The following is a 25863-nucleotide window of genomic DNA, read 5'->3' on the forward strand; positions in this document are numbered from 1 at the left end:
TCTCCTTTGCCTTCAGATCAAAATAACGTACCTGCTGAAGTGGCACGTCCTGGGGAGGCCTGTTCTGAGCTCCTTCAGGGTGTTGTCTCTAATGTTCCCTTCAGTTCCATTATCAAAGGGGAATTGATGGTTGTGATGTTTGTTTCTTTCTCGGGAATATGGAATTTGAAATTGGGAATATGTCTATGAGAGTAATGTGGGTATAAAGATGAAACTTATAATCTATTGTTCTTGCTATATATTTGGGAAATAACAGTAGAAAATCAATAGGTATAAACTAAAACTGGAGTCAACCAGATTTGATAATTCAGTTCTTCAAGACACTTAAACATGTTTAGAGTTCTTTTTGTTTAGCCTGCTGGATGGAGATTCATACAATGCTCTGCTGTATTTGGTGACTTAATGCCAGAAACTGTGGGATAGTTAGTGTGAGGCTAACAGGGAATTATAAGACATTTCAGCTATTTGAAAGGGATATCTTACTGTTTGAGGCATCCTCTTGGAACTCCTGCTATAAGTTTCTAGTTTAAATAGGATTTTTTTTTTTTTTCTAGTGAGAATTTAAAGTTTTGATCTGGACCTGAGCATCATATTTCTTCATTTAAAAATCAATTTGGGACCCATTCTTAAGATTTTAGAATAACTTTTTGGTGTATCCTCTTACTATGCTCAAATCACTGGGATGAAATTGAAAAAGGAAATGTCTGTTTATTTTATTCACTTTTCTTCAGGAAAGACAGTGGTGAAGTGAGTCATTAGCACATTGCGTTTTCCAGTAGCTCTTTGACCTTAATCTCTGGGGCTATAAAATCAATGGGAAGATGCCTGTTTTATCCCGAGTGATGAGGAGAGCCCCTGATGGATTCATGTTACTGTGACTGTTTCAAGGAGAAATTAATACAGTGTCTATAGACTAAAGTCAGAAATCCAAGACCAACAGAGACGCATTTGTGATTAGCATCTTCCATGTGTAGTACACATGTATTAAAAAAATAAATACAAGCTGTTCTCTGGGCGCTGATAATTCTTTTATCATGTTACCCTGAAAGGGGAGGAATTGGAAGGAATGGAGTTGCTCCCACGGTGGCTTGCCTCCTTTCATGGTCAAATCCATCCTATGCTAGATTATCATTGTATAAGGGTGGGACAGTTACAGGTCAGCAGGGCAGGCTCTGGCAGCAGTGAGGCCTAGGTCAGAGCAAAGAGAACCACAAAGAGACCTGCGCAGTAGTTTGCGGGGCCAGCCCCAGAGAGCCACATTTCACACCAGTTCAGAGGGATGTTAATAGAGAGTGTGTGAAATGCGTCCCATGGCCAAGTGTGTGGAACATACCAAGTTAGAGAAAACTGGGAGTTCTTGCCAGAGGACGTCTCAGGGCCTTTTTAAAAATGTGCTTGTGTTTGTAGAAGATGCAGTGTTTCTCAAATGTATTTGGCCACACGACCCTTCTTTTAGCAGAATTCTAACAAAACTTGGGTTTTGTGTTAACTACGTTGAGCAAAATTGCTGTAGAATGTTGCTCTTCAAACGTTATTTTTACTCACTTATCACCTAAAATAATTTGGAAAAACTTATGTGCTCACACATTTGTAGGCTAACATCTACATTTTTTCCACCAAAAATTAAATGGAGGCAGTGGATTTATTTCGGGTGCATTTATATTAGATATGTGCTTTAAGCATATTTTCATCAAGACTTGGAGCTGCAGCTCTGGCTTTTTCAGTTGATGAATAATGTCTGCTATCTAACCTAACTGGCAAAGCCAGGCCCTCTTATGAGACCTTTTGCTGTGACTCTCCCTCAGGAGATATATTTGCTGATTGTTCGTTTTTTAGTGCCTTGGAGAACTTCACGTTGTAGAGCAACGTCCCTAGAAAACCTAGGACGATTACAAATGGGCAAGAGGTGACCTGACTTTGTAAAGAGGAAGATGGCATGGGGTCAAGCAGAGATAGAAAAGGAAGAGTGGCCAGTGTGTTCCTAGGCAGATCACTTTTCAAAAAGCAAACAAGATCTAGAGTTTGATTCCCTTGAAAGTATCCAAGGATTTATGTACCCGGCAGAATAATGTCATGTCACTTCAGGGGTGTGTGTACCCAGTATGGAGCTGCTTCTGTAAAAGCTTAAGAAACAGATACGTCTAGTTAGAGAATGAACTCCTCCTTTGTCTAAAGTCAGTGATCCGTGTTAAATATGGCTATTTAATATCGTTTGTCTGGCTAGGAAAAATATTTACCTCAAGAGGTATTTCTTTCTGTTTTCAAGGAGAAGTTTTATCGCTAAATTGCTTCATGGAATTTCAGTCCATCAGCAAAAGCTGAATATACACACGGCAGAATCACAAAAAGCTTCATATCTTCACCCAGAATAAAGATATTCATGTACTGTTCTCACCTTGTACCTAATTTCTGTCGCTTACTGGACATGTCTCATTTCCTCTATAAACTTGCGTCACCATATAGATACATGAAAGTGTGTATTTCCCCTGAGGGCCCTTATGCTGGTTATAATGTATTATCCATAAATGTCACAATTTTTTCCTTGTCATTTTCAACCCTGGCAACTGGCAGATTGTTTTGAAATCAGAACATTTAAGCTAGAAGTGATGTTGGGGATTATTTGCTTCAGCCCCTTTGTGTTGCAGGAGGGAAAACTGAGATCAGAAATTAAGTGACTTATTCTAGGTAACATAATTGAGCATCCTAAATAGGCCAAAACTGGATTGCAGTGGGATAGTTCCCCCATTAAATTTCCCCACTCCCCCTTAACTCTTAAAAATATGATCTTGAACAAAATTATCTCTATAAAATGGAAATACCTATTGTGTGGCTCACCATCCAGAATCGTTACGAAGTTCCAGCGGGACAGGGTGTGCCATACAAATATAAAGGATGATGGTGAGGACTCTTGCTTCATTTTACTAGATTATTATTTCATTTCCTAGTTCTGAAATATGAAAGTTGAGCTATATAAGGTTATTTAATGAGTCTCTTGCTTTGCATATTTCCAAACCACTCCGCCCCAGGCTCAGGGATTTGGGGGACCCAGTCTCTATGTTGCCTCTGGCTGAGCCTCCCATCTATCCTATGGCCAAAGACAGTCTCAGAGACAGCAGGGGACTGTCCAGATGTAGGAGGCACAGACACTGAGTTCAGTGACGGAAACCCATCAAGTCCTCTCATGTAACCAGCACCCACCTCCACCCCCTTGTCTTCCTCCGACAACTGCTTCAGAATGGTCCCTTTTGCATTTACAAACACATATTTCCTTCACCTCTGTGTGAGTTTCTCAACAAGGGCATTACCATTTTTGGCAGAACAATTCTTTGTCAAGAGACACTTGAAGCACTTTTATAAAGTTTAGCTCCCCAGTCCTTGTGACAACCCAAAATGTCCCCGGGGCATTCACACACCCTCTTTCTTTGAGAATCACCCAGTGATCCTCCCTGAGTGCTAAAAGGAAAGCAGTCTTATCAACCTACAACTTTTCTGTTTACATTTTAGAAGAGACCAGTTTTTTTTTCAATCTGAATGGCTAATAAATACATGAAAAGGAAATGCAAGCTGAAATTTCAGTGAGATAACACCACACTTCTGCCAGAATGACCACCGTGAGAAAGACTGACAATAATTTGACAAGGATGTGGAGCAGTTGGTAATGGAAATGGAAATTGGCATAGCTACTTTGGACAACTATTTGACAGTATTTATTAAAGTAAACATGGGCCTTCTCTAGGGATACAGAAATCCTACTTCTAGATGTAGATCCAAGAGTAATGAGTACCTAGGCCTACCAAAAGACACATATGAGTGTTCACAGAAGCATTGTTCATGATAGCCAAAAATTGGCATAAATAAATTAATTTCGATATACTCACACACTAAAATAGAATACAACAGTAAAAGAATGAACTACTACGTGCAACAGCATTGATAAATCTCACAGGTATAATAATGAATACAAATGTCAGACAAAAGAACACATACAATGTGATTCCCTTTATGTAAAGTTCACCAACAGGTCTAATCAATGATGATAGCAGTCAGAATAGTAGTGACCCATGGGGATAGAGATGTTGACTGGGAAGGGGCAGGAAGGAGCCTTCTCAAGCAATAAAAATGTTCTAAAACATGATCTGGGTGGTGGTTACATGGTACCTGCACACACACATGTATACATAGACATCCACAATATACTTTTCTGTATATAAATTTTTAAAAATGAGGGAATTTAATTTCTAACTTCCGGTATTTTAGAGGATATGATAAAAACTAATTGAGGCAGATGAGGGACGTGGGAGTTTTCCTGGAAGCTGTGAGAGTGAGCCATGAAGAAAGGGTCATGCTTTCAGGTTACAGAGGCCAAAGTTAGGGGAGTTGGTGTTGCCAGTGCTGGTGGCACACGCTGATTAGAGTAGAGATTGCGAGAATAGGGAGCACTTCACACAATTCCCCTTCTTCAAGGATTTTTCTCTTTCTCCCCTGTCTATAGCCATAGTTGTGCTTTAAAAAAAAACAAACCCTAATTCCTGTTCTCCTTTCCCATGGCATCATGGGTGAGGCAGCAGGCAATGTCGAGGAGAGTCAAAGAGGGGGCACAGGCAGTGGTTGTGCACCCAGCATTTATGTTGGGACAAAACCCCTTCACCTTAACTTGGCAGCCGGTGGTGAGGCTGGGATGGTTCTGTTAAAGAAAGCAAGGGAAAATTCTAGGTCCCAAGAGGGGAGCATGGAATGTGTAGTGGTACAACCAATGAATAGGAGTACAGGCCACTCAGAGAAAGAGGAAAGCCGATAATTACACCCTAGTGGGGACATGAGCAGAAACGGGAGTGGAGATCTTTTCCAGCCTTCTTGACCACAACTGGCTTATTACCCAAACTTGAGGTTTAATTTGGAACGTACGATAGGGGCTTTGCTTATACCACGTGAGCCCCAACTGGACTTGGCACTCTTCCTGGTCCTTTAGGGTGGTTTTTCTTAAGGACAGTGAGTTCTAAGGGAGTATTTTCAATTACATGCTTTGCATAGTTGTGTATTATTGCACAATACACTGTGATAAAGAATAAGATGGTCAGTAGTAGAACCATACGCTGTGTCAGGTGTAATCTGGCTGTACCAGTTTTCAGCTGGGTCTAGGTTGGAATTCTGTGGACATTGAAAATGAATTTTATCACTAAAGTTAAAGTAAAAACTGCATTTGTTAGATAAACTATGGCCATATAGAATAGATATCTATGGCTACTTAGAGTACGAGATGTAAGAAAATTATTGTTTATTGAGGGATGTAGTTGCCTTTTATGTGACAGTTCTGCTAGTAATGTTTTGCTACCAATGTGTTGTTTTAATTTAGAAAATTAATATTTTGGGATCCTTAATAAAAGTTTTGTTAGAGTTACTGATAGAAGGAAATAAATATTATTTGAAAAGGGAATGCTGATAACCAAGTCTGTTAACCATTAAGCTTCATAAACCAAAATACAAATGACTACTAATTTTTTTTTTTAAATTGTCACATTCTTCTTTTGCTTGTTAATTAATTACCTTTGCAAATGACTCTATAATCTTTCTTTTTAAAATCACATTTTTATCTCTCCTGTTCCAAATCATTTTGATTTCCCTTTGGATCATTGTCTTAGTCCATTCAGGCTGCTGTTACAAAATACCACCAACCAGGTAGCCTGTGAACAACAGGTATTTACTGCTCACGGCTCTGGAGGCCTGGAAGTCCAAGATCAGGACACAAGCATGGTCTTCCTCTGCTGAGGAACCTTTTCCAGTTGCAGACTTCTCATTGTGTCCTAGGTGGAGGAAGGGACTAGGGATTTCCCTGGAGCCCGTAACGAGGCACTAATCCCATTCATGAGTGTCCCACCATCAAGACTGAAGCGCCTCCCAAAGGCCCTGCCTACTGATACCATCACCTCTTGGGGTTAGGATTCCAGCTAGGAACTTGGGTCTGAATGAATGTCAGACATTCAGACCACAGCAATGAGCATATGCAGATGACCTTAAGTCTCTATTTCCAGCTATGGTTTCCTTTCACTTGACTCTTCCCCTTCTGCTGGGTATTTATACTTGGATATCCCAGTGTGACCTTCAGTATAAAGCTAATCTCTTCATCTGGTTCTTTCTTGCTCAGTACTTTCCACAAAACCAACAATGTCTTTTCCTCTTTTCTCGGATTAGAAGCCTCGCAGGCACCTTCAATTCCTTTTTCTTTGGCCAGATACAACACTCTGTTGTTCCTTAAAAAAAAAAAAGAAACAACTTTATTCCTTCTCTTCCTGATCATTCTCACTGTCCCCAGCCTGGCTTGTCACCAGTCTCATACTTGCATTACTTCTTCAGCTATCGAACTTTTAATCTTTTCTCACTAAGCCATGTGCTGGCCAGATGGATTTCCCCAGAGCCTGCCTTTGATTAGATCTTCCCTCCTGCTCAGAAACCTTTAGTGTGGCTCCCTGTTCTCAATAAAATTGAATCCAAATCTAGCCTGGCTTTAACCAGCTCTTTTTCCAAATATATACCTTTCTGAAACTTCTTCTGTAGCCAATGGTTTGACTCATGACTTCCTGATCCCGCTTGCCTCCTCCAATCTTGGTTTATGCTCTGATGTCCACCCACGTAGATCACTTACCTCTTCCTCCCCATCCATCCAGCTTTTCCCCAACTTCAACACTGAAGTCTTACCTCCTCTTTAATGCTACAGTCTCCTCTACCTCCAGCTTCCTCTAGCAGCTCTTCCTCTCTGTATAGACAATTTCATAGTTTGACTTTAGTTTATGATCTTTCTTTAATTGTGGTAACTTGAACCTATTACCACTTCTTTAATTTTAACATAGTCATATGCATAACTATACTGTCAGTGTCTCCAGGGCGAGACTATTTGCCTTCCATGTATGCTTGAGAATACATAACAGACGCTAACACCAAAATGTAAGCTCTGTGAAGGCTGGAGTCTTTTGTCAGTTATGTGCACTAGAACAGAACCGGGTACATAGTAGGTGCCTAATAAATGTTTGTCGTATAAATTGTAGATGTTCAATAATGTATTATTTTATTATAGTTCCTTCACACCTGCGCAGTAAAACTTGCTCATATCTCTTATTTACTATAACCAAGAGATTATGATAAAAAAAAAAAAAGAAAGAAAGTGAATTTAGTTTACAGCCAGACTGCTACACAGGGCCTGAACGCTCCTTCTAAAGGAATTGTGTTTCCCTGCAGATATTAATGAATGCCAGCTTCAGGGTGTGTGCCCTAATGGTGAGTGTTTGAATACCATGGGCAGCTATAGATGTACCTGCAAAATGGGATTTGGGCCGGATCCTACTTTTACAAGTTGTGTTCGTAAGTAATGATCACTTTTATTCCAATTTTGGATCAGTTTTCTGTGTTTGTGTGTGTGTTTGAGGGGTTGGGGATGGGAGGTTATCCAAAATAAGGTTAAATACTCAGTGGTCAACTAAGTATTGTACATATGCAGGAAAACCTCATTAAAATGACTGGAAGGAGAAAGTGGGCCTGATATATTAAAATAAACCTACGTTATGGAACCAAAATACATTTTTATTGCACTCAGAAAAACATAATGGCTAAAAGTCAAGGCAGAGACCAAGCACACAGGAAATGTACTTTGATGAAAAGAAAAGAGTTAAATAAAGTGAGCATACCTGAGAGATGAAAAGGTTTTTCCTTCATGAGTATTTTAAGCATTATTTAGGCTGAGTTAAACTTTGTCCCAGCTTCTGTTTTTAATTAGTCCAAATTCTGAGTCACTAGTGTCTGATTTAATGAGGTTTCACTGTACTTTCTTAGGTGGAGAGTCTGGGAAATAGTTTTAGATTTTCTATTCAGATCTAATTTCAAATATCCTGTTCCAGTTGTCCTTAAAAATCACCAAAATATGTCCCCGAAGTTATACTATTTTGCCTTATGAATGTTGTCTCTAAGATTTTCTCTTTATCTGGTATGGGTAAAAATCCTCTTATCAAACCATGTATTCTTATATTGGACAGAAAATATAATTTCTCCAAAGAGACCCTCGCACCATAAAATCTCATCCAGTGTAATCACTATAGATCATTTGACAGTTAGAGTTGGATGCATTGTAGATACAAAATTCTCAGATGCACATTTTTAAAGGTTATCTTTTTATACGGTAGGGAAACACTGCAGATTTTTCAAAGCCATATACAACTAAAGTTTAAACATTTTAAACTTTAATGGTGGCAGAAAAGAGGATACTTTTAAGAACAATCTTGTGTTCATTTCTGTCCTGCAAGGTTTTTGTTTTTTACTTATCTACTTTCTGATGTGGCTTTGGTATATGTTAAGCTGCATCCTTCTGGTCTCCAGTTTTAAACTTGCCATTTGGTCAAGATGTGTTACTCGTGATGATATCATTTTTCATTTTTTAACTGTGCATCTGTCTCTAACTCTGTGCCCTAAGGTGAGATCACAGCCACGATGAAATAAAAGCAAATGCAGTAAAATGACAATCTTGTTCATTATGTTTAGATGAGTTTGCTGAGTCTTTTCGAACATTGTTACTAATGACTACTATTTTCCTTTAAAAACTGTCAAATGCAGATTAGGAGATTTTGCACGTAAGTTCTGTATTCTGTGTTCTTTCGCAGATAGTTCTGATCCTGAAGCAGACAGACAATTTGGCCAGTGGGAAAAATTAGACTATAAAATTACGTTTGCATATGAGGTACATTTGAAAACTGATGAAAGAATTTGGAAATTTCAGGCCAAAAATGACATTGTTGACAATATCCAGAAAATTTAGAGATAATTTCCAGTTGATTTGAATTACATGTGTAAATATTTAAAATAGTTTTATAATTTAAGTGCAAAAGATTCTGCAGAGTTGGGTTTAAGATTTGTTATGAATTTTTTTCCTTAAATCATTTGACTTATCTGTTTAAAATTACTACATCGAAGGCTGCAGATTAGTAAACTTGGAGAACTGGTCCCGAAGTGTCTTATTAAGCTTTGACTAGATCAGATGTCTAGTATTAAGGGCAGATCTCCAGGTTTTAATAAGATGGTTGAAATTTGCCAATGAAGTTTTTGAAACACTTACACATCTCCTTAACATTTATTTTCCCTGTCATTGCCTAAATAATACTGAACTTATTAAACCACCATCCATTCTTATTTGAAAAATAAAAAATCAATTTTATGGTTCAGCTGCAACAGCTGAAATGATAAGTATTGGGAGATGTTTGCTGCTAGTTAGACATTCCAGTCTATAGTTTGAAGTTAAAACCTGGGCCCTGTACCAGTATTGAGAGGGCAGATTTATTTCTCTTTCCTCTGAATTTGCCACATGTAACATCACAGAGGTACGTAGAGCTCCAGGATTTGTGACTTGGTTCATTCCAGTCGCTGGTGAGCTATACTTTGAAGATATCAATAGGAAAGTCCAAAGAGGAATCAAGGAAGAAAGTCATGTTTACAGAGTAAGGGAAGAAAGTATTGGCAAGATGGTGGCAACCTCAGTGGTCATGGGGAAGTGACAGAAAGAGAATGGGGTCCCACATAGACATGCACACACACAGAAGTACAAGCAAAGTTGCTGTTGCGTGGCTATTTGGAATATACATTCTTGAGGGACATAAAAACAGCCATGGATAGAGCATGCAAGCACATTGAGGGAGACTGACCACATTTGTTCAGACAGCCTGCTGTCCAGGCCATAAAAGCTGTGGCTGACTCTGTGAACTCAAAGAAATGCACTTGGCAATGGCCAGGAGCAGTGAGAAGCTCTCCCTGTTCTTGAACACACTAAGGTGAACACCCTCTGAATTCCTTGACTTCAGCCAAAGGTTGCAACCATTTCTCTTCTTCCCTTGCCCGCTCTCTGTCCTTGACTTAGCCAAGCTAAAAGAAGGGAAGTAGGAGGGTTCTGGCATCTGCTGTCTCTCACCTCTCTGTCTGTGGCTCAGGATGCTGCAGCAGCGTTCTCCAGACCTGCCCCTACCTACTTATGGGGAAAGGTGAAATTTTAGGACATGTCAGAGCAAATCCAAGAAAAGTATTGGGTTGGCCAAAAGTCTGTTACATTTTTTCCAAAAAATAAAACACATATTTTTCATTTTCCTCAATAACTTTATTGATTTGGATATTTTGAGTATGTCGGCTATCTCCCGCTATTGGCTTCTAGTGGGCAGAGGCCAGAGGTGCTGCTAAACATCTTCCAATGCATAAGACAGTCCCACAGCAAAGAATTATTTGGCCCAAATGTCAATAGTACCAAGAAACTTTGCAAACCACTTTTGACAGGTTCGATCAGTCACAGCGTCTTCTCCATACACTGCACAAATCTTTTTTTTCGTTTCAGTTGCGTTTTTACCTTTCTTGAAATGATGAAGATATGCTGAAAACGTTGCATATCTTCTTCCACCTTCAATATTAAAATGGCTACATAAAAATTCACCAATTTTGATAAGTTTTTTTAAATGCACGCTGATATGACAACTTTCACAATACAATCTAACAAACTTGTTTTGAATGAAGTTGAAGACGACTAAGCACTACTAGAGCCATCGTATGGAAAAAACTAAATGCACTTTTTGGCCAACCCCATACAATAACCTTTTGCAATTGGAGTAGGAAAACTTTCTGATTTTCTGAGCTGCAACTAATTTTCTTCAGGAATTCAAGAGCTTCAGGATGAGTGCAGCAGAGGGTATAGCTGTAGGTTTAGTAAAAAGGAGCCAAGATAAAAGAATTCTAAGCCTGGACTTCCGCTGTTCCGTAGTAGTATTCTTGAGCCATAGACTTGGTGCTAATTGACCAAAATAAAGGGTTGGAGAGAAGACGTGCTCAGGAACTTCTGCCATAACCTTAGAAGTCATGAAATGAAGGATAAGTCCCTTCTAAAAGCCAGTCGTGTTTATGTACATCATTTTAATTTAATTTCCCCAGCACCTTTATGAGATATGTATTATTATTTTACACATTGGGAAATGGAAGCTAGGAGACTTGAAGGAACTTCTCAAGATCATACAGCTAGTAACTGACATTTGAGACTTAAGTCTGGGTTTTGTGCCTCCAAATTTAGGGTTCTAGATCAAGTTAATGATAATTATTGTTCACATTTGAATTGATTAGAGCAGCAGCTCTTTGAAAGTAAAATCAGAATTTATTGTACAGCCCTATAATTAGGTACAAGTTGTTTAATACACCATGGGAAGCTCAAATAAGAGAACCCTAGCATCCTACTTTCTTATTGTATTTTGTAATTGAAATGCCTTCACCATTAGATAAATGGTGAAGATTCAAGACTCTACTTGGATACAGAGCTTACAGGTTTATTACTTTTAAAGATTTCGCTCATGTCTCTAGCCAAGAGCTAAATACTGGTTTTCCTTAAATTTCCAGTAGGTTTTACACCTCCAAAAAATGTTTTTCCCTACGTAAAGAGTACCTGTATCTTTTTACCCTACTCTTAGCAACACATCCTGCAAGCCCTGTGTACCTACCGATATGAGGCTATAAGACCCCTTTGTTATTGCTCCTTAGTGCTCTGTCTTATACCCATTCCCACCTATTCTTTAGAGATCTTTCGGTAATACTGATTTTTTAAAGCATGGCATAAAACCTTATGACTCAAGAGAATGTATAATCATGTATCATATTTTAAATAATAAATGTAATATACTAATGACTTACCCTTTACAACTAGCCTTCCTTCTGTGGTTAAAGATACACAAGAACAGAATCACCAATCTTGTATAATTCTGGGTAGCATGTTGTTCCTGGGTTTACGAGTCATGTTGACTACAATGTGAAAACGCTAGAGATGTTTAATGAAATAAATGGAATTGCCATGCAAGTCACTTGAAATGATTAAAGTCTAATGGGTAATTTAGATATTAAAATAGGGGCAGTTTTTAAAAAAGCATACCCTGTTAGAAATCTGAGGCATAAGTCAACACTTTTTGGTCCACATGTTGTAGATCAAAGAAAATTTGAATAATATCATCAGTAAAATTTAGGTACGTAAGCTAGACCTTTTCAGTGGCCTCCTTCTTGGTTTTCTTCCATCTTTGAAGGAGCAAGTTTTTTATTAGTTGCTTGCTTATTTTTATGTACACTTGAGACGAGGCAATATATTTCGAACATGGTATGACACTCCCAGACTCACCAAAAATTGATTTATTGGTAGTTCTATATACCAGTGATTCTCTTACTCCCCTGAAGACCCCACTTGAAGTATTTTGGAACCTGTCATGGAAAAAAGTCACCCCAGCTTCAGTAACAGGTGGCGAGGTTTATTTGGGCAGGTAAATGTTGGGTGAAAATTTTTTTTCCACTTATGCCCACCTGCCCGATTTAATGCTTTTTCGAAAATGGAAAAAGGGGACTAGACGGCATCCATTGGGTGCCCTGACTCATTTGGTAAACTGACTCTCAATGAAGAAAGCTTTTGTCCTAAATCTGGATAGATGCATTCTGAAGTCTGGTTTCTAATCCAGACTCTGGGGTTATTTTTACTCTTCCGTGAAAAGTCGATCTGGTTTTTGTTGTTTTCCTGGGTGACGTCGGGCCTTGTCTCTCTGCTTCAGCGGATACCCCTGTGATCTCTGAAGAGAAGGGGCCCTGTTACCGTCTTGTCAGTTCCGGAAGGCAGTGTTTGCACCCTCTGTCTGTTCACCTCACCAAGCAGCTCTGCTGTTGTAGTGTGGGCAAGGCCTGGGGCCCACACTGTGAGAAATGTCCCCAGCCAGGCACAGGTAAGGCATGCCCAGCTGCACGCACATGTTCATTCCTGGCCACACAAGTACACAGGACAACTTTGGCAGCTAGAGCTATTTTTTGTTTCTGACTCTAAGTTTAGTTTTTAATAATACAATGTGTGTTTGGTCACTTCTGTAGAAACCATCCGTGAACATAGAACAGTGAATTGGTGGGAAAAAATTACATGCCAAGAGATGTCCCCATCTCTGTGTAACTTAAGCTTTCTTGTGAATGTTAAGAAAAGCCATTACAATTTATCCTCATTTCTAGGACTCTAAGGCTGCTGCTTAAAAGTGTAGCAGGATCAAAGGCCCTGCTGGGCCATGCGCTTTCCTTGTGATCGGCCTCTCACCACGTGCAGTGTCACTAGACCCTGTGCAGGTGGCCTCATTCACTCACTTACGGATCATGTGCTTGTCAGTTTCTGTTATAAACCCTGGAAATGGAGGGAGTTTTAGTGACTCCAGGGCAGACCCTGCCAAAGCCCCTATGAACTTCCAGGTGGAGGCTGAATATTAAATTGATTAGTCTTTATCCTTTAATTAGGTACCTAATTGCCTAATGCCCTGAAGGAGTAAATTTATATAAGTGCCTTAATTTTACCAAGGACTCACCAGCTTTCCATGCAGAGCCAAGTAGGATTAAATGGAAGGAAAGACTTGTGCCCTGCAAGTACCAGACACCATGATATTATCAAAGGAGTAGTGGCCTCAATCCCACTGATGTGGGGCGGGCACAAAAAGTTGACTCGGTTGCTTATCTGAGAAGATGCTTCCCACCAAGGGAAGTGCATAAACTCTCACAGGGCCACTGAAACCTTAAAGCTGTATCTTATTTACACCACAGCAGACAGTGTAAATTTATTTTTTTAAAGACTTTTATTTATTTATTTTTGGAGAGAGGGAAGGGAGGGAGAAAGAGAGGGAGAGAAACATCAATGTGCAAGAGAAACATTGATTGGTTGCTTCTCACACACTCCCAACTGGGGACCTGGCCTGTAACCCAGGCATGTGCCCTGACCCGGACTTGAACCAGTGACCTTTTGGTCTGTGGGACGATGCCGGATAGTGTAATGGTGGTGATATTTTGGTAGACCAGATAATTTTAGACATCTCCAAAAGGTTCTCTTTTTCTCCTATAGGATCTGACCCACTCATTATTAAAAAGTAATACTCAAAAGATGAATTGTCTTACAATTCATAGACACATTTTTCTGTAAGTTCAATTTTGGTAGCTTTGTAACCTTTATAGGAAACAAATCAAGATACCATATGATATCACCTAATACAGGAGACTAAAGAACAACACAAACAAATGAACTAAATAGGACAAGGAGCAGAATAGCAGTCAATAGGGGGGAGGGGGGAGGGAGAGAAGGGGGATAAGTAAGGGAAGGGTCTAGTCAAGGAACGTGTATAAATGACTCATGGACATGGACAACGGGGAGGGATATGATTGCGGGAGAGGGGGTGGGCTGGGTGGGGGAGAGCACTGGGGGAAAAATGGGACAACTGTAATTGAAAAACCAAATAAATAAATAAATAAATAAGAGGGCGACTACCGTGCATGGAGACTCCTCCATGAAATCCAATAGCTAAATTTGAAAATAATATTAAAGATATAATTTTTATACTTAACCAATTTTTAGTTCTATGATGACTCCCATAAAAGTAATATTTAGTTCATTAATACCTCAGCTATTTGATAGAAAACCATGTTTCCTTCTGAAAACGTCGATTTTTTTCCAAGTAAGAATTCTATTTCACAGTTAAACATAAGCATGATGTTCCTATTATAGTTAGAGTTTTCTTTTCACTGAGCACTAATTTTAGGTCCTGAACATTCCATAGGAGATCTTCTTTTCAGTGGAAACGAGAAATGACTTATTTTACTTTTCCATTTTAAAAGGATAAAGAAAAAGTTCACGATAAGCTCCTTGGGGCCTGCATGTGGCCACTTGCCTCCAATGCCAGCACCATGGGGATCAGGTGGCGTTTTCTGCCTTGGGCCCCACACCACCTGGCCACCCTTGCCTTTGCCCTTTTCCCTTTGCTTACTGCAGGGGGTTACGTGATGGAGGTCCGCAGACCACATGTGCAAATCACTACTTTTCTTTTTTTAATTGTACCAAACCACTTTGCTGGGAGGAGAGCAGTGGCAGAGTAGCTCCTGTCCTCTGGATGATTTAGCCACCTGCTGGTGGCCGGACTTTTGCCCGCCTAGCATCCCTCCCCTTGAACACACGTACATCTAATGTGGCATGGTCTTTGGTAACTGGACGCCGATCCATCATTTCTCTAGTGTGTCTTAATTCTCTGGGTTCCTTCTCACTACCTATCCTGAGACTCTCTCTTCAAAAACACTTCCCCTTTTCAATCCTTCTTAACCAACTTCTCCATATCAGCTTAAACGTTCCATTCTGGCTGAGTCCTTTGGGTTCTTCTACTGGAAACACATTATGAAAATTTCAGCACCTCATTTCTATGAATAGTGATTTCTTTTTTAATTTTTCTTGCTCATCCTTTAAGAAAGATGTCACTGTTTTCTTGTTAATAATTAATGAAATTAAACCATAACTGAAGGGAAAAAAGCCTGGTTTTTGCTGATATTACACACACACCCCTCCAATTAGATATATAGTCTCTTTTATACATAAAAATTAATATACTACATATATTTTATGTGTAATATATAATGTGATATATAAAATATTAAATATAAAATACATATATCTCCTAATTCATTGCTGATACATATAATATGATATATAAAATATACGTTCTTATATATGCTATATATAATCTGGTTGGATAGGATAAGGAATTAACAGATGGAGAAATGTTTAATAATAGAAAGAGCTGGGTTTTTTCTATAAATATGCAAGTGGAACAGAAATTCAAACATTTTGCATCTGTTTTTAAAGGTTTTAAATGTAACTATATTAGTGATGATTTATTAAGAGATACTCATCATTATATTTTCCTCTGTACAAGTTTGCACTTTTAGATTTTTAAAAGGAATATTTTCCCATCCCAAATCTAGCTGCTTTTAAGGAAATCTGTCCTGGTGGAATGGGTTATACGGTTTCTGGCGTTCATAGACGCAGGCCAATCCATCACCATATAGGTAAAGGACCTGTATTTGTCAAGCCAAAGAACACTCAACCTGTTGCTAAAAGTACTCATCCTCCACCTCTCCCAGCCAAGGAAGAGCCAGTGGAGGCCCTGACTTTGTCCCGGGAGCACGGGCCAGGAGTGGCGGAGCCCGAAGGTGAGAGTGGAATTGGATCATGGACCTAGCCCTCTGTCTTGTGTGCCTTTGCTGTGCTTTCCCTGGTTATTCCCTTCAAGAACAGAGGTTTTCAGCCTTAGCACTACTGAAGTTTTGGGGTGGATTATTCTTTGATGTGGGGATTGCTCTGTGCATTGTAGGATGTTTACCAACAGCCCTGGCCTCTAAACCCTAGATGCCCGTAGCAACTTTCCCGTTACATTTGTTGCAACCAAAAAGATGTCCAAACATTTCCAAGTGTCACCTGGGGAGGCAAAATTACCCCTGAATGAGGACCACTGCTCTAGAGTAATATGTGCCTAGCAGGTAACAATAATCCATGGCAATCCCCAGACATCGTCTTCTGTTTGGGGGCCCCTTTCTCTTGGTGTTTCATCCTGGAGAAGGATTTAGATCCTTCAAGGAATAGTCTAAAATCATTTCTGTGTCTGGAGAGCCATTTAATATATATTTATCTACTTTAAAGAGTGGCATCCAGAGGCTTAAATTCCAAACATCAATTAGGCTTCCATGAAATAAAGCCCAACAGGCAGTCGGGGTTAATGGGAGGCAAAGTGGAAGAAGACAGAGTCAATTGAAGGTACCTCGGAGATCAGTTAGTGCAGTCCTGTGGTTTACATTTTGAGAAACCTGAGGCCTAGAGAGGGGACCTGATCTGCCAGATGTCATGCACAGAGAAGGTGACAGGACCAAGGAGCACATTTTTCCAAGGAAGTGGTTTAGGCCTTATAATCCAGAGGGAGCCTAGAGACAGCTGACTGTGACTATCTCTGTGGCATTCAGAAACAGGCTTATCTCTATTTCTGTCTCTTTAAATAAACCAGAGCATAATACGTTGAGTATCTCTGTTACTACAAAAATTCTCACCCCCAATAGAAGGAACGACAATATTAGGTCTGCATGAAATATTTATTGTATCTAATAAAGCTCTTGCTGGCTTTCCCCCTCTTGATTCTTAGGTCAGAATTCAGGGTGCTCATGTATGGATTTTTGTAAGGAGAGAAGATGCTCCGAGTTAGTGAAAAGTTGGGGGCTTGGCAAAGCCACCTTCCTGGTAGAGGTGTCTTTATTTCAGGGTTCTGAACCTTTGTGTGTTCTAGCCAGTTTTATTCCATTCTCTCACCTGCTGCCGTCTTGCTTGGCTAGGGAAAGCAGGTGGGCCTCACCTCCAGTTGATAGTGTTGACCCACTTGCTCCCATGCACTTGGAGTGTCCTGGCCAGATGTTTGTAAACTCCTCATCTTCTGTGTAAGCAGGAGAATATTGGGTTGGGTCCAGGTTCTGTCTCAAGACTTTCTTAGTGGTGGGCTAGGCAGGATAGAATAGTTGAGTTGTTCCAATCACACAAATATTTCATCAGTGGTGGCAATCTTGTACCTAATTGCTTTAGGAGCTAATGCATCGAAACAAACCTGTATACTAATTTTATGGAGACATTGACTCAGAAAAATTTTGGCGAATGTTCACCTAAGGCTGAAGGACTGATTAATGAAAAGCAAGCCTTTCAAAATGCAAAGACATAACCACTACCACCCTATAACCATGTTTATGATTGTGTAATATGTGACTTGTCTACTATATTAATGCTAACGTCTCATTGGATCTTACTGGTTTGTGATTTTTTTTTTCATAATTGCATTAGCACATCTTCCTGAAAATGCTCCCAGAGCTTCATTAAGAATTAATATGCATCAAGAATGCAGCACCCATTCTTCTGTCTCATTGAAATACTGGCATTCTTTTTTAACATTGGCATTAGAAAGCATTTCAAACATTATATATTATGTTAAGGATAAGTATGTGACCAATTAAAGAAAATGTTTGTTTTCTAAGATATGGGAAGTTCTACAAAATTGAGATTAGACATAAAGTAATATACCAGAAAGTGTTGCCTCCTTTAATACTTTTAATTGATGAGAGACATAGCGCTTCATCACATCTGCTCCCTGACCTCCTATAATTGAGGAACAACACAGTACTGATAGTTTTGTCCTGTCAGTCATGTGTAAAACTCTCTAAAATAGTAGTGACCATAATTCTGCATTTGATTTAGTTTGATTCTTAATCCTTTTGGAGAGATACAGAACTTTTACTGCATTTTAAAAATTAAAATATTATGTAGTAGGTTTTAAGTTATACTAATGTCCTTTTTTCTTTTCTGGTTTTAGTGGCAACTGCACCCCCTGAGAAGGTAATTCATTCATTGTTTGCAAGTCACTTTTTTCCTTTAACTTTAAATGATTTTCTTTTGGAATATGCATGGGGTTTTTAAGGCTTAAATACAGTAACATGGGTTTTTTAAGGCTATTCATCATTTGGTTGAAGGAAATGCGGCATGGCATGCATTCATTCAGTCAAGAAATATTTAGTGAGCATCTACTATACCACCAGCAGTATGCTAGGAAAACAATAGAGAAAAAAAAGACAAAGCTTTTTGTTTTCATGGAACTTAAATTCCAGGGAAAAGAAAGGTTCTGATGTGTTTGTGTAATTGTGTATTCTTATGGTACATATATACTGAGCGATATACTTCTTAATTTAATCAAAATTTAAATGCATGTTTGAATTTGTTAGAGTAAGAGGGCTTACCCTTTAAGGTTATAATCAGTACCAGAATATTGCTTCATAGAAGTTTTAGAGAAATTTTTATCAACCTATTAATTTTTGGCATAAAATGGGTCTATGAATTATGAAATTTGTTAGGAGGAAATACAGAAATTTTCTGGGACTAACTTATGGAATAATGGTTCATGTCTGAATCTTGCTTTGATTCCTTAATAACATAAAAATGAAATAATTATTAAATGTGAATACATTTATGTGTTGTTTATTCAGTTGACAAGAATTAAGTAAGTATTCAGTTTTAAGTTGGGAAAATACATACATAAATTATAATAGTTTCAAAAATCTTTATCTTATGAATATGGGAGAGCATAACATGGGTGTTATACATGCTGAAAGAATCTAGAAAATAAGGAAGTATGATTTTAGAGCAATAGTACCCAACAAGGAAGAATGTTATAGTAACCCTGAAAGAAGTTCAACAGATATGCATATTTTACATGAACATTGCTGCTCTTGGTTAGCATCTCTAAAGTTCAGTGACATACAGTAGTTTGCAATTTTGTTGATTTGGAATTTAGTTCTCATTGATATGTGGGAGGAATCATTCAGAGGTGAGTGGGCCGGTCGGCTCCCTGACAGCCTCATGTTATTATGCCACCTTTCATCAGGAATCCGGAAGAGAACTTGAACATTTTCTTGTATACTCTTACTACAAGTTATTTGGAGAGGCAGCAGTGGGAAAACTGCGACATAGTTTCTGTGGTCTTAACTCCTTGCAGAAGGAGGCCTCATGGTATTAAAGATTGATGAAGAGAAAGCAAGGTGGGCCAGGGGTGGGCAGTTATTGTGCAGAGGTGAGGTGGGAACAGCAAAAGGTCAGTGAGGGGAGCATGAGAGATGTGGTCAGAAGGAGACACTTGGGATACCACACGGCAGTTGTCATCTGTGGGAAAGTACTCTGCTCCTCAGTGGGCCCCTCCCTGTCAAGTGGAGAAGTGGCATCGAGGAGAGAGGCTGCTGCCTTTTCCATACTGTTGGGGAAAATCCTGTCCGTAGCTGCGGCAGTGGATTAACAGTCTTCTCCTGGCTGGCATGGACCATGGGCTGCAGGGTTGGGGGTGCAGTTGAGACTGATTGAGGTCGTCTTACACACACAATAGAAAGCTAGTCTGTATTTTTAAGGAGAGCGGAAAATTAATAAGCGTTCAGTATTTTTAGAAGATAAATCACAACAGGATTAACTAAGGTAGGGAGAAAGAGGAAGCTGGAGAGGCCAGCTAAATTACTAGAACAAACTGAGAATGAGCGAGTCCAGACTTGGAGTAGTGGGGGCTATGGGTATGGAAAAGGATGGACAATATAAGGAATACAGCAGACGGGCAGGGGTTGGAATGAGAGACGAAGGAGAGAGAACTAAAAAGCAACTTCAAACCTGGGTGGATTATGATTGTGGCATTGAAAGGAATGAAGTTGAAATGAGGTTTCTTGGAAGGGATGAATTTAAGGTGTTTATGAAATAACTAAGTAGAGTAACGCTATAAGACTCCATACATACAACATTGGATCTTTGATGAGACACTCAGGCGGTAATCTGCTTTATAAAAAGTAGGAAAGGTGGTAATGCAAACTAGGAGATGGTGAAAGGGAAAGGGGGGCCAGGGGAGTAAGCTTTCTGGGGGACAACGGTAGTTAAAGCAGGGGACGGAGTATGGAATAACTGTCTAGCCGCTCTGCTGTACACCTGAAGCTAATATAGAATAACACTGAATGTCAGCTGTAATCAAAGCATAAAAAAAGCAAGAGACAGAGCACGAGGGGCCGTGAAAGAGGACGAGAAGAGGTTATCGAACTAGTAGGAGAATCTGGAGTGAGTGATGGTATAAAAGTGAAAGGAAAGACAAATTTGAAGAGAAGATTTAGTCTCTGTATGTTTTTTTTTTTTTTTTAATCCTCCAAATTAGTGTAAAAGGGAAGTTGACAGTAAGGTGAACAGTGAATAAAAAGAGAATGTAATTATTAAAAAATGAAAGGGAGGGAGGGAGAAAGAGAGAAAAGAGAGAGGAGACAGACAGACAGACGGACAAATAGATAGGGAGTATGCAGAGTAACTGTGACCAAGTAACTTGATGAATATTTACTGAAGTGATGATCTGAGCACCCTGGCCCCACACCGGTGTGGGCAAAGCTCACAGATCCTCATCAGCCCTGTTGTCCGGTCTGCATGAGCCCCAAGGTCCTGGACCAGAAGCTGAATCATGAGTCTCTTTGCTTGTGGTCCAGAGCACAGGAGCAGGACGGGACACAGGAAGCCTGGGGTACCCCACCCAGGCCCCGTTTTTCGGTTTCTGTGCTGGTCTGCTATTCTTGTAAGAGCGGGAGGTGCAAAGTTATTAGATGTGAGGTTAAGGGCGGCCGTAATAACTGACCCACATAGACATTTTAATGTTGTGCATTTTGTTATGACACATCTGTTATATTCATTATCTAATCTGGGGCAGAGCCACATGTGAATGAGCTGGTGGTTTAGTTCTCCTTAGGGGTTAGTTTTGTTCCCGATCAAGTGTGGGTCCCTGAGCCAAGGTGTTTGTTTAAAATGTCTGCAAAGACCTTTTGCTGTGGGTCCTTGGGAAATAGGTGAGGAATGCGTGCACAGATTAGCCCTGCGGGAGAAACCTGGCGCTCGCCAGAGTAGGGGCCCAGCCTTCATTCATTGCTTTTTTTTTAAATCACACAATTGCATAGGTTTTTGTCTCATGTCCTGTGCTACTTGTTGCTTTTCTAAGAGTAGAGTTACTTAAATAAAAGTATTTATAAGTGGAAACTAAAAGTAGTTCCTACTTGCAGTTCTGTTTTTGTCTTTTTAATACAACTGTGCAGGAAATACCTTCACTGGATCAAGAGAAAACCAAACTTGAGCCTGGTCAGCCCCAGCTCTCTCCAGGCGTTTCAACTATTCACCTGCACCCACAGTTCCCAGGTAGTCTTCGTTCATCTCTGCTGCTTGTAAGAGTATTTATTCTCAATAAAAGCGGAAGATAAGAATATTGTGTGTCTTTGATTTTAAAGTTTAATACATCATTAGAATTATACACTCAAGGATATCAATATACTCATATAATATTAGTATTGTGAGTATTATAATGGCAAAAGAAACGTTTTTCACTATTTGGTGAAGAGTAGTATTTATTATTAGAACATTATTGAGGGCTATCATTTGATGAAGGGTCATTTTCCCTTAGCTTCTGAATTGTTCCCAGATATTCTTGTTAAATGTTGGAACCTGGGCCATAGGTTAATACCAGGAGCTTTAGGAACCAATAACAGTTCTTTCTATCTGAGAACTACTGTGGTATGTTATGAGACTAAATTATGCTTCATTTTGAAATGGCATCTCAATGCATCTAACTGGCTTTAATTTCCTTCGGATCCCCTCCCTTCTTGTTTAGTAGTAATTGAAAAAACATCACCTCCTGTACCTGTGGAAGTAGCTCCTGACGCTTCTACATCAAGTGCCAGCCAAGTTATTGCACCTACTCAAGTAACAGGTAGGTGCGCTATCTGTTATCTTATGTAGCATGTGGAAGACACATGGCTGTGAACTTCATTTTAAATATGGTATCAAAATTGTGTCAAATATGTAACATTGCTTATGGCACGGTTAGTCATAACAGCAAGATTTGGAAATAATCTGTTTTAGAAGGAGGAATATGTTTAAATAAATTATGGTGCATAATGTGGTGTAGTATCAAATAGCTATGGAAGTAATGTTTTAAAAGAATACTTAATGTCACAAGGAGATGCTTAATGGCATAATATGAAGAAATACAGAACATCATATAATGATTCTAATTTTATTTTTTAAACATTTACAAACAGAAAAGGAGACAATGCAGCAAAGTGTTTAACTATTGCCAGTTAACAGGACCGTGGGTAATCTTTATGTCTTTCGATATGTTTTTATATATTTTTAAAATTCTTTATAATAAACATTATTTTAATCATTAGTGACAAAGTATGAAAATGTATCATAATTTGAAACAAATCAGCCTAAAAGTTAATATCCTTAATGCACAGAGAGCTCTTATAAATCAATAAAAAAACAATATGAAATGAATGGGGTGCAGGGAGTGTGTGGGACCTTAAAGCATCTGGCTCGGAACTCCAGCTGGCATGAGCCTCTGGATGGACAAACACCGGCCCTGCTCTTTGGGATGACTGGATCATGACAAGGAGCGGGTGGTGCAGCAGAGCAGCCTGGTGCAATGTGGTAACTTTCCTCATCTGTTAGTGTGTGGATGCTCAAGGAACCCACTGGGTACTTCAACAGCATAAAAAAGACATAGGCAGAAATGAAGGTTACACTAAGTGAAATAAAGAAAAAATTACAGGTAACCAACAGTGGAAGGGATGAAGCCGAGAATCAAATCAATGATTCAGAACATAAGGAAGAAAAAAGCATTCAATCAGAACAGCAAGAAGAAAAATGAATCCAAAAGAAACAAGGATAGCTAAGGGGCTCTGGGACAACTTCAAACCTACCAACATTAAAGTCATAGGGGTGCTGAAAGGAGAGGAGGAAGAGCAAAAACTTGAAACCTTGTTTGAAAAAAATCATGAAAGAAAACTTCCCTAATTTGGTGATGGGGATAGACGTACAAGTCCATGAAGCACAGAGTCCCAAACAAGATGGACCCAAAGAAGACCACACCAAGACACATCATAATTAAAATGCCAAAGGTTAAAGATAGTAGCAAATCTTAAAAGCAGTAAGAGAAAATCAGAGAGTTACCTACAAAGGAGGTCAGCTGATTTCTCAAAACACACTTTGCAGGTTAGAAGGGACTGGCAAGTAATATTCCAAGTCATAAAAAGCTGGGACCTACAGCCAAGATTGCTCTACCCAGCAAAGCAACTGTTTAGAGTTGAAGGGTAGATGAAGTGCTTCCCAGACAAGGTGAAGCTAAAGAAGTTCATCATCACCCAGCCATTATTACATGAAATGTTAAAGGGACTTGTTTAAGAAAAAGAAGATCAAAACTATGAACATTAAAATGAGAATAAATTCACAGCTATCAACAAGTGAATCTAAAAAACAAACTAAGCAAACAAGCAGGACAGAAACAAAATCATAGACAGGGAGATCATTTGGAGGGTTATCAGCTGGGAGGGAGAAGAGGGAGAAGGAGGGGAAAAGGTACAGGGATTAATATATATTGGTAGGTATAGAATAGACAGGGGGATGTTAAGAACAGTAGGAAATGAAGTAGCCAAAGAACTTATATGCAGGACCCCTATATATGAACTAAGGAGGGGGATTACTTGGGGGAATGTGGGGTGCTGGGTGGAGGGAAGCAAAGGGAGAAAAATTGGAATAACTGTGATAGCATAATCAATAAAATATATTTTTAAAAAAAGAAAATTGATGATCAGACCATCCCAACTTTCTCTAAAAAGAAAATTGAAGTTAGCACTATTGCAAGCAGTTACCACCTTGAAGTTAATCCCTGTGATGCTGGGAATAGTGACAGAGTAGTAATTCAGGAGATGTTGAAAACAGTGGCACGATCACAGCAACCTGAAACAAGGAGATGGTAAAGTGGTTTTATTGCCAGTGGTTGACAGACTCTCCGAACATGCTCAACATGCCTTGGGTAGAACCATGGGAAAGTACATGTGTACCTGCAGATAGATCTGGTGTTGCAGTTCTACATCTAAAGTGATAACACCCCTGCATAGTAGGTGTCAGGCAGTTCACGTGCCAGCTCCCAGCATTTTCCATGTGTGCAAAAAGGAAGTTCTGAATCTTCCATCCCAGCTGGCTCATAGCCTGCCACAGGAGTCCTACCGAAATCTCAGAAAAGCCCTACTTACACGTGAAGCCTGCAGAGTGCAACAATCTCATTTTACTGCAGATGAAGATGTCCCGGAAACAGACTGGGAGGTGTGTCTGAGGGAGACTGCCAATGCTATTATCAGTCAGCAGACTCCACAGAGACTCCTGGAAGGTCCTGAAGACTCTGTGAGCTCTTTGCTCTTGGTATTCCTCCTGAGATCATCAGTAAGGGCCTCTCCAGAACTTTTACACCATGTGATAGACATCTGAAGGGAGAAGTGGCCCAGGTGGCAGCTTACTGTGAACATTGCCTGCAGGTGGCTAGTAAAGCCATTGGTCACTGGAAGTTTTTGCGGCCAGAGGCATGGCACTATATAAGAAGTTCGTGGAGGCTGGATTAGAAGATATGATGTCCGGACATCTATCAGTGATTCTTCCTAATATTTCCTCAGTATCAGCATTTACTTTCAGTTTATATTGGAAGAGCTGCAGGTAAAATAAACTAACTTTACTTTAAAAAAAAAGAAAAAAGAGGAAATAATATACTCAATAATTCATAGAGAAAAACAATACCAAGAAAAATATATAAAAGGAAATTTCAACTTTACTAGTAGTCAAAGAATTGCAAATTAAAATAATTCTTTACTTTTATCAGATTAGTGTGTAATTCTTATAGCGTGAGATTCTAAGGCTCTCACATTGCTGAAGGAATGTAAATGGGTTCAACTTTTCTGAAAAGCACAAACTGGTGATGTGTAGCAAGAACTTTAAAAATATCCAGGACTTTTGACTCAGTTATCCAATACTGAGATCTCTAGTGTCAGGAAATAAGGTCCCCAGCGACATGGATAATGGTTTATATAAATGGTTACTTACTGTAGCACCATGTATAACAGAGAAAATGTAGAGATAACCTAAACACTTAACTATAGTGAAATAGTTATGTTATATCTATGCACTGGAACATCATGCTCTCATCAAATGTAGTATTTTTGAAGAAATTTATTAAAATTTAGCAGGAAATGGTCACACAATATTGTTAAATAAAAGAGGAATTGTATTAAAAATGAAGCACATAGAGTATTATACCAGTTATGTAAAAAAGACATCTATGTTGAGAAAATGCTGGAAAAGTACACCAGAGTATTAGCAGTGATTTTTTTGTAGTAGGATCCACGAGGTTTGGGGATTGTTGTAGAATTTTTTTTATATTCTACAGTGGGAAGATATTAGTTTTATAGTCAGAAAAAAGACCATTCAGATGCATTATCTCAACGTCTGTTCAGGATGAGATTGGCATTGTGTAATAGAAGCTGAAAGAGAAGTTTGCAGCCTCCTTTAAAATACTTCTTTCCTCAAAAGCATTATATGTGTCATTTTTCAGATAGAAATGTGCTTGATAGATATGTTCACTTGTT

The 25863-nt window shown here is 39.2% G+C and overlaps 1 protein-coding gene and 1 pseudogene across 12 annotated transcripts in view; both read left to right on the top strand.

Annotated features, from left to right (window-relative positions):
* Nucleotides 1–25863, top strand: part of LTBP1 (latent transforming growth factor beta binding protein 1) — a 376691-nt gene that overhangs the window by 231098 nt on the left and 119730 nt on the right. For 5 of the 12 annotated variants that reach the window (XM_090281121.1, XM_090281125.1, XM_090281124.1 and 2 more), the window contains 6 exons: nucleotides 7231–7353; nucleotides 12585–12752; nucleotides 15799–16026; nucleotides 18216–18238; nucleotides 21490–21589; nucleotides 22059–22157. In XM_090281121.1, the coding sequence (XP_090137247.1) occupies nucleotides 7231–7353; nucleotides 12585–12752; nucleotides 15799–16026; nucleotides 18216–18238; nucleotides 21490–21589; nucleotides 22059–22157 (741 nt within the window). The remainder of the gene's footprint in view (nucleotides 1–7230; nucleotides 7354–12584; nucleotides 12753–15798; nucleotides 16027–18215; nucleotides 18239–21489; nucleotides 21590–22058; nucleotides 22158–25863) is intronic. The other 7 variants (XM_090281123.1, XM_090281128.1, XM_090281130.1 and 4 more) reach the window with 3 other exon arrangements.
* On the top strand, nucleotides 22783–24941 carry LOC150005816 (replication factor C subunit 3 pseudogene; annotated as a pseudogene).

The sequence above is a fragment of the Furipterus horrens genome, unplaced genomic scaffold (assembly GCF_987537825.1).
Source record: "Furipterus horrens unplaced genomic scaffold, mFurHor1.1.pri manual_scaffold_6, whole genome shotgun sequence".
NCBI lineage: Eukaryota > Metazoa > Chordata > Mammalia > Chiroptera > Furipteridae > Furipterus > Furipterus horrens.